This window comes from Corvus brachyrhynchos, unplaced genomic scaffold (assembly GCF_000691975.1).
Source record: "Corvus brachyrhynchos isolate BGI_N302 unplaced genomic scaffold, ASM69197v1 scaffold94, whole genome shotgun sequence".
In the NCBI taxonomy this organism is placed as follows: Eukaryota; Metazoa; Chordata; class Aves; order Passeriformes; family Corvidae; genus Corvus; species Corvus brachyrhynchos.
This window is the reverse complement of record NW_008238330.1, coordinates 9867352-9877019: the sequence shown is the minus strand read 5'-3', so window position 1 is coordinate 9877019 and position 9668 is coordinate 9867352. Positions and strand designations below refer to the sequence as shown.

The window sequence follows — 9668 nt, the reverse complement described above, 5'->3', positions numbered from 1 at the left end:
TTCTGGGAGCAAAAGGTCATGTTGATCTGTCAAATACACATTTATTTGTGAGTCAGGGGGTCCTGACATACAGTCTCACAGGGAAAATACAGGGCAAAATAGCTCAGTTAAAGGCTGACGTGTTCTACTCTTGTGTCTGTTTTCTTACTGGAGGAAAGAAAGACTAGCACAGAGATTACAAATTGCAATTAATCTTTCTCTTTTTTTCTTTTATTTAATAAAACATGGGCTAAGTCTGTGATTTTCTTAAAAGAGGGGCACTGTATCTTCTCCATTCTAGTTTTCAGAAAGGCTGTTAGAGGCACATGCTCGACTCCAGATTTTTACATACTGATTACTGTCCAATAATTGAATTACGTGTTTAAGGATCAGCAATCTCATGGTTTATTTTAACATAGATTAGATTAGATCAGTCTACCACTGGGCATATGAGTCAAAAACATATGGCACAGAGAAATGTCTGTGAATGGAGAAAGGGTTTTTAGTGAATTTCGCATACCATATATTTAAGATATTTCTCCTTTTTTAGTGACTTTTGAAATATTACCTGGTAGAGGAAAATGTGACTCTACACGAACTTTAACTCATTTTGAAACCAGCACATTACTTGCTGGTTTTCCTCAGCCTTTCTACAATGCCTGTATTTTCACTAAAGCTTTTTTCCGAGTTTTGCATGCTGGTGTTACAGAGCTTTGTTGCAGCATCTCATGTCAGGGCATGTATGGGGCATCCAGAGAATTAAAACATAGATGTTAAAGTGAAGAAAAGTGAAGCATCTCTATATGGCAAGTAGCTGCAGACTCTAATTGTCAGAGAGTTTTGAGTGGGCCAGAACTATGCCTAGATTGAGATGAAGTATAGCCAAATTTATGGAATGTAAGTCCATCCATATGTGTCTTTTGAGACTGGTTTGGTGTAATGTCAACTGACAAGTGCTGAGTGTGCTGAAGACAGAGTCTCTGTTCACTTGGAGCTTTCCTGTCATCTCTTCCATGTCATTTCCAGTGGCCAGACACAGAGTATGAGGCTAGGTGAGCCTTTTATTAGAGCTAGTATGGCTCATTATCTTATTTTTATGAACCAGTAATCACTTCCTGTGGCCTGCTTCATAACACAGCGATTCCTGCACTTTTGCACATGCTGCTGTGAGCAATCCTTGTCATGTCTCTTTGGAAAGGCACTGAGACTTGGTTTAAAGGGCCAGGGTGGTAAAGATTTTGATACTACTCTCAATAACCAGGATTAGGTGAACTTGTTACAAGTTTTGGTCTTTTTTCCATTCATGAAGTATATATAGGTTTTCTGTGTAAAACCAACTTTGTTTCTCTGATCCAACTTCTTGACTTCTGATTTTGAAGGTAAAGGAGACAATAAGGAAATTTGAGGGTTGCACATACTGCTATCTTTTGTAAACAAACAAATCTTTGTTTCCTCTCTGCTAACCTTAATTTGTCATTTCTTGTATGTTGCTCCATGTTGAAATTTAAAAATCCAAACTGGAGCAGTGAACTTCTCAGTGAATGGTTAGGAGGATGTGTTTTTTTAGGAAGTGCCCTATGTAGTACCATCCTGTTGGTTGAGCTCTCTGAATAATTAACCTACTGTTGCCTGCAGTGCAGTTACTGGGCCAAGTTCATTTCTGCTGGCACAGGAAAGTCATGATTTCACTGGGAGGGACATGGACAGTTGTTTTGTTCCACTTGGGAGAAAGAAACATGATGTTTTCAGTGGGGTAGACAGTTTTCTTTCTGGGGTAGATGCTTTGAATCGAGACAGTCTCCCCTCTGATGTTACCTGGATTTTGCTGACTGCAGAGCAGTGTATTCACCGTGCCCTGCTGTGGCCTTTCCTGGGACACACCTGCGTGGGTCAGTGTGCTGTGCTTTGACCTGTCACAGTGTAATCCGTGTGCAGCCCTCTGCTGTGGATACTTGGAGGAAGAAGTTTTCTGGAACAGCACTTCTTGAGAGATAGGTGACCTGTAGAATGCCATCAAGAGGAAAATAAATTGGATTTAAACTTAAAGCTTGGGAAGGAAGTGTCACAACAAGTTAGCAATCGTCTGCTGGGATAAATGATTAGGAGCTGTTGTTTGTTTTTGAACAACTGCCTTTCATAGACACGGAATAGATGCGAAACAGTTAGGGAAGCCGCCTCTTGAAATGACATGAGCTTGGTCAGAACTCCTGTTCAGGGCTTCAGGGTGCTGAACTTTCTCAATATATATGGGGATTTTTAAGTCTGATTTTCAGAGAACTGAGCATTGGCAGGATATTCATGTGTGTAGTGATGTTGTGCTATAATGATTCATCCTGAAGGGAATGAAGGTGAACTTGGAAGTAGGTTTGATTTCACTGAAATGGAAAGAAACTGAAAACCTTTAATTCAACAGTTTATAATGAGCAGTACATTACAAGCTCTGAAACATCAGCCCAAAAGAAAAAGCAAATATGCTATTGGCAGAGAAATAATAGTTCAGGATGTTGAGTTTGAAGAACTTTTACCCCAAAAGTAATAAATAAGAAGTGACAGGTTAAATCTTAATTGTTTCTCTGGGCACCAGGTTGAGGCCACTTTGTGCTGGGAAATGGAAACAAAGGCCTTGAGCTTCATATTGCGTGTAAGTCAGTGCCAGCAGAGAGCCCATATTGGGGGGGCTGTGACAGGCAGCATGCCTGTCACAGCCTAGTCTGTATTAGCTGGAGTTTCCCAAGCACTGATTCAAAACATGGCACTAATGCAGCCTGAGGGAGATGGATGTGCAACTCCCCAGGAGGGGCCAAGGCTTCCAGGATGTCAGTCCCGCAGCACCACTCACCCATCTGTGAGGAAGCATCAGGGTTAAAGGCAAGAATGTTTAACTGCAGCATGGCTCTGTCTCCAGCCCAGCATTTGGCTAAGCAGGTCTGCTCTGGGGGAGTCCTTCCCACCGGTGCCCAGCTCTGACAGAGCTCAGTAGTCAGTCTTCTGCTGGCTCCCACCCCTCCATCACTTCACTCCTGGCTGAGCCTCTAGGCAGTTCAAGGAGCCTAGGAAGTACTTTCAAAGAGTGAAAACTAAACATTGATGTTGCTTTTCCACTGACAATTTGCATTTCTAATTTTTCTTAAGTTTGATGTGCCTCCCTCCTCTTTAAGTTCAGAGCCTCCCCCCCAGAGCAGCAATTCTGACCTGTGCATAGTCCCATATTTCAGAGATGGTTTTGATTGGCCTTTTAAATTTTCTTAATTTTTAAAAATTGTCACATCTGCAAAAGTAAAAAGGTCCAAGAATTGTAAAGCAGCTCCATTCCTAAGTGAAACGAATCAATTGCTGAATGCAGATCTTGACTGCCCTGAGGCTGGATGTTGCAGTAGGTCATGGGCACAGCAGAAGCACAGGATGGCAATTGAGGGACTAGAATAGTTTACTGGCCTGAGTGTCAGCACAAAACTATGGAGAAATGTTAACATAGGTATGAAAAGCTGAAAAAGGAGGCTTCCTTATCCAGTGAAAGTCAGTAGCAGGGAAAATCCAAGTGATTATGTGTTCACGCTGACAAATAATGTAAGCATTTGTTAGACTTCAGGAAGCACCTCCTGACTTACAAAAACTAGACTGCAGCTCAGTAAGTGACAAGTTTGTCTTGTGGGGGGAAACGTCTCTCAAAGTCCATGGAAAATGAAAAATGGAAAAATGTTGTTATAAAACACTTCTTCATAGTCCAGCTTGTATTATGAATACATATTAAAGTCATAAGTATTAAATTGGTACTATATTTTAGAGAAAAGTTCTTGCAGAAGCTTCATATTGCCTTTAGGCCAAGTAAAGCCTCTCAACTTTTTAGAAGAAAAAAGAATTAAAGTGGTAAATCAGTCACTAAAGAATCTCTTATGTTTTGAGTACTGTGTGAGTGATGTGTTTCATGTGATGATCTTCTGGTCATCACTAATAATGAGGGAAACGGTTCATGTCTCCACTCCCCAACACAGCTGGTGTACTTTTTTCTTCAGAAAAATGCTAGAACTTTACTATTTGGGTGTTTCGGGCGAAAAGTGTACCGAAGACCAGTTGTAAAGATTATAGTGGGCTTATCCCTTCTCATGGTGCTGCTTGATTAAGACAAACACATTGTGGCACTTAGAAAAGGACAGAGGCTTTAGAATACTTGTTCAAGTTTTATGTTAAATCAAATGCATCTTCCTGGCTTTCACACTTGCTAGTGGGACAGAATTTTAAAATCACAGTATTGTCTTCTGCCAAAAGCATGTCAAAATGCAACTCAAATCCATGGCAATATTATGTAACATAAATAATGTCCTTAGTGTTTACAGCTATTTAGCAATAAAGACATAGCAGTCTTTGTGGCACAGAAAGAGCGAGAAATGCCTTCAACCAGTCCTGCTTCTTTAAAATGCAGACAAATAATATCCTTTAAGTGTGAACTTCCATTTCACGGACAGAACTTGTACACTTTCATTTAAAGCTAATAAGGGAAGTTTCATTCCAACAATTTAATGCTAGCACTGTCAGAGTCTTTCATTATTCTGGACTCATGGACTGCTTTTGCAGAAAACAGCTTTAAAATATAGGCCAACATTAAAGGATTTTGAAATGAGTTGAAAATGCTCTTATTCCTCTTTTGGGTGAGTCCTTTATTTTAGTATCTATAAGAGAAGTTCTCTCTTCTCCAAATCCTTTCTCCATGGGAGGAATCAGCAGGGACATTGTAACTTACTTGAAAGTTAAGAGGCTGAAAAGCTTTAGAGGAGGCATTGTAATCTGTTATAAAACATGTTCAGGACCTAGGCATAGATTTGGAGTTGTTGGTAGCTCTCCAGCTCATAGGAGGGAAGCATGAGATGATTAGATTACTAACAAAGTGTTAATCCCACAGCAACAAGGAAATCTGAAAAAAAAAAAAAAAAGAAGAAAATCCTTGTGTTTACACCAGATTAACTACTACGAAGAGGAAAGCATCTCCTTTCATGGTTGCTTTGAGATGTATAATCTCTATCCTTTTGACTCTTCCAAAGTCCACATATGGAATATGTTATCATTACTAATAAAAAACCTGTTTTAGTTGCAAAGCATTCTCACCTCATCAAGAAATCAGTTCTGTTAGCTTTCTGCTTTTATACAAAAAGTATTTCTCAAACCCAGAAAAACTTGATGACACAGGGAAAAAGATGAGGAAACAAGCTTGCAGTGAATCACATCTTTTGTTTTCCCAAGCTGCCAGGTCAACATTCATAACTGGTTGTCTTAACTCACACAGATTGTCCAAAGACAGGTGACTCTATTTTATCTTGTCACTCAGTCTGAATATTAAGAACTGTGTCTACTTGGCTTCCAAGATGACAAGTTTAGCGTTTTGAGGTAGTGTAGCTGAGGTTACTTGGTAAACATGCTGAGGGATTTAGTAGGGATCTTCAAAGCCCTAAAACAATGTATTTGAGGACTCCCAGTGCTGTGAGTCCCCCAGTGGTGATGGTGCTGCAATACTTTTCTGTGGACAGCTTGTAGAATGCTGCATTCACTGGGCAGAAGAGCATCCCTTCTGGTCAGTACCTCCTGCTAAGCCAGTTCCAACCCAGTCATGCAGTTTTATCCTTCATAATGATTGTGACTGTGCTATTGACTGAAATCTTACCCTGTCAGACTCTGTAGGAACTCAGTGGACAAAAGTGAGTAAAATTCAGCAAGCGGAAGACATAGTATTCTGATGCAGTTTACATGAGAGCAAGTGCTTCCTGCCTATAAAGGACGTTTTCAAAAAAAAACCACAAAAGGATTTTTGCCCTTGTCACATGTTAGTGATATTTGTATAGTGGTGAATATTGGAACTAATCAGCCTCCTGGGATCCATAATTAGGCTTGGGATATTATGGTGCAAATAGATATTAAAGGGCTAATATTCTTACATTCTCTGTAAATATCTCTTCTGCATCCACTTGCTGAGACAGAATGCAGAAAAAATAGGCTTCTGTTCCATTATGTGCTTTTTCTTCAGTTGTCTTCTGTAGAGCAGCTAATGTAACTTTAAGGGTTCACAGTTTGAATACGATAGGCTTCATTGATTTTTAATTTCCCACTGCTAGTGTTTGCTTCTAAGCACTTTCCAGTGATGACAGACAAGTGGACTATATCATGATGTTCTGCTTTTCATGAAGTGGATGTTCCTTTTTATCAGTATACTGAAACTTAAAACGTCTGGATTCAGACTGGAAACACATAGTTGAACCCCCAGGCTCAGCATGTTTGTTTGTTTGTTACTATCTCCTGAGGTATGGTGCTGAGTAAGAGCTACATTGCCAGTCTGTCAGTAGGTGACAAAACAAAAATCATGCATTGTCACTTGCCTTGCAATTCACAAAGAACAATCCAGAGTCCCTGAAGGAAAATTTAAAGGTGACAGTGAGACTGTCATTCTATTTTGTTTTTCACACGTGGCCCCAGGTTTAAAAAGTGGAGTTAAATCATCTAAATATGTTAAAGTCTGGAAATGCTGAGGGTCCAGCACTCCTGATGGCAACATCATTTCTTTGGAGTTCATATATTGACACTGAACACTGACATTAGCCTTTTGTTCTCACAAATCTGCTGTTAAGAATAAATCAGCTTGAATTTATAGGTGGAACCCTAGGATCCAGCCCCAGTGACACCCTCAGTAGGAAATGTACAGGTCTGCGGTGGATTACCCTGCAGTCACCTGAGGTGGCTGTTGCCTGGGAATATGGCACAGGTTCTCTCCATGCACTGCTGAAGGAACAGGTGAAGCAAGTTGCCACATGCCACACTGGAAAAAATACAGAGCTTGCCGGATCTCGCAGTTTTATAAAGTATCTGAGCTCTGGGGACAAATCCGTTAAGACGAATTATTGTTGTCAGTGATGCTTCCTGTGAAAAGTGAGAAACCAAACTGCAGCTCATTCTGCTTTGAGGTCTTCTGATTAGGCTTTGTCTACTCTAATGTTTTCCACAAATAAGAGCAGTGATGTATTTTTATGTAAATGGAGGGGGTTTACGGCACACTGATGGGCTTGTGTTCTTACATTATCTGTAAATCTGTGTAAATGAAGGCTATTTTTAAGTCCTGTGCTGTTCCAAGGCTTGTTTGTATTTTACAAGAGGTAGTAGTGTGAGCATTATAATGTAAAAGGGGAGATCACCTTGTCTGATAGTACCAAAAACCAAATAAACCCTTGAGTAATATGAAGAAGATATTTACTTACCACTTAACCTGTTGGGTTTTTTCTTGCCTTCGTATACCAGACACTTGCAAAGTACAAACAATAAAGAAGTATTCAGGAATTAATAGGTTTGTGATCTGAGGTCTAAAATATTTTTTTTTCCACATTCATTTGTTGTAGAATCATTCCAAATGTGTGGTTTATCTTTCTGTTTTAGGCTCCTAAGGACCCAGTCTCTGGATTGGTATTATAATAATGTCAAAAGCCGCTTTAAGTGCTTTGGAAGTGCCAAGGTCCTGAAGAACTTGTACAAGAAGCATAGACTGGAGAGTGGAGTTTGTCCTGATGCGATAGGTAAGAACAGCTGTCTTGATTTCTTATAAGATTTATTTTTATCTACTTTAACACACAAGCTGAGACAATGGAAATTCTGAGACTATTTCAAGAGAGATTTTTTTAACACAGTTTTCTTTTTTGCAAAAGAAATATCTCAGTGGAGAAAGAAAAGGATGAAGTGTCTAGAGAGCTATTTAAGAATTCAAACAATGTTTAATTGTAATTATGTCACTGATACAGAAGAACTGTCTATAAAGTAAATTGCAGTTTGTATTCTAGCTTGTGTCCCAACATTTATCACAGTTCTGAGTAGTCAATGAGTGAGAAAATAATTTTGCTTTCAACATTTGACCATAGGCATATTTCTGTGGTGTTTGAAGCAAAATTTGATTAACATGAGATACATTCAGTATCCGAGTTGGCGAAAATTGAGATTTCCGTACTTAGAGTTTTGCATGCTTAAGGATCTGAAACTGGGTACATTTTATTTTTGTATCGATGTTTGTAAATAGGTAAAAGATACTGATAAAGTATTGACATCAACCTTTTAAGTGAAGGCATATTTCTCCCCTAACTTTGCTGTTCTAATGCCCCACCCCATAAGAAGAGTGATTGGAGATAGAAAATGGAATTGAAGAAGTAGAGCTTGGTGTCATACTGGCAACTTCAGAAAATACTTAAAACACATCTAGCTGAATATTTACATTTCACTGGATTTATTGGACCAGATAATTTACTATTGTAATTCTTTCAAAATTTGTACAGAGACTGTAATTTTTCTATAGTCCTTACTTTGTTTTTTCCTGAAAATACATAGGATGGTATGTAGACTTTCTAGTCCTGAGTGGAAATTTTAGGTGTTTATTATGAAAATTGACGTAAAAGCTTCTAGGGAGAAGCGACCTATTCACTAAGTTGTCCTTTATCAGTCTTTTTCCTTTTTCATTATCAAGTTCATATTTCTTGAAAAGATTCCTTAACGACTGAGAACAAATATGTATGAGGACAAGCAAATCTGTTTCAGTTAAGGCAGAAGAGGGACAATGGAGGTAAAAACTGTGGCAGTGGATGCTTCCAAAGTTTCTTATGATGTATTGCTTTTATTTAAACCGTAGTCTCAGTGAATGGGTGCTTGAATGGAAGTGTGAACGATGCAGTGATGAGTTGCAGTGGCATGTGCGCTCTGGGTGAGACCTTTCTAAGGAAGGCCTTGGAGTCTAAATGTCATTGCTAACTTTCTTCTACTCTCTGGTGTGACTGTTACGTAAACCTTTTGTTCCCTTTGAAGATAAATACTAGTATGCATCTCTGGGTTTTGCCTTGTTTATACAGCATTGCCCTTTAACATGTAGAATCTATTTCTACCCCAAATGTCATAGTAAAAGCAGATTCTCAGTATTTAACTTCTACCATGTAAGTTTTATGCCTAGTAGCATCTTCATCTCTTTTTTACTGTAGTAATAGTTTTTCCATTCAAAATGAATGAGAGGTCTTTGATATAAAAGCAGTCATGTTTTGTACGAAAGGTGATGCAGTCATTCTTTATCCAACAGCAACAGCTAGGAGGAATTTTCCAGTTATCCCTCATTGTGTGTGCAATTCCACCATATCTTGAGTGAATATTCTAATCTAATAATGCCTCTGTTGTTAATGGGTACTTCTTACAATAACACATGATTCTGTCTTTCTTTTTAGCAGAAGAAAGTTTGTATGAAGGAAGCTTTGAGAATGAGGGAAGCATTTGTGGCAGTGACTCTACATTCTACCAACAGACAGAAGGTATGCTGCTAAAAACTCTGATTAAAAAGCAGTCCTTACACTTTCAATTACTGGACAAGTAGCTTAGAGTGCTGGTAAGTCTTGTCCACAGATCCAACAATATTTTGGCTGAACCATTCAGCAAGACACTAGAAGTCTTTCGCTTACCATGCTGTGATATCTTTCTTCAGCATTACACCTACTACATGCCATTTCTAGTGTGATTTTCTTAATGTTCAGTTTTTGTTACTTCTTTCCCATTTCTTTTTCTATGTTCATATATTTTTTTCATTCTCTTTCTTATATTTTGTTGTTCCTGCTTATAAGAACTTTACAAAATTCCTTTCAATTATTCCCTCCAAACTATTTTGCTACAGTCTAAAATAAGCAACATAAAAATAC

At 38.7% G+C, this 9668-nt stretch overlaps 1 protein-coding gene across 8 annotated transcripts in view; it reads left to right on the top strand.

The window, feature by feature from the left end:
• MYRIP (myosin VIIA and Rab interacting protein) overlaps positions 1-9668 on the top strand; it is a 195657-nt gene that overhangs the window by 134096 nt on the left and 51893 nt on the right. For 5 of the 8 annotated variants that reach the window (XM_017734509.1, XM_017734506.1, XM_017734505.1 and 2 more), the window contains exons 3-4: positions 7390-7526; positions 9204-9287. In XM_017734509.1, the coding sequence (XP_017589998.1) occupies positions 7390-7526; positions 9204-9287 (221 nt within the window). The remainder of the gene's footprint in view (positions 1-7389; positions 7527-9203; positions 9288-9668) is intronic. The other 3 variants (XM_017734510.1, XM_017734507.1, XM_017734504.1) reach the window with 1 other exon arrangement.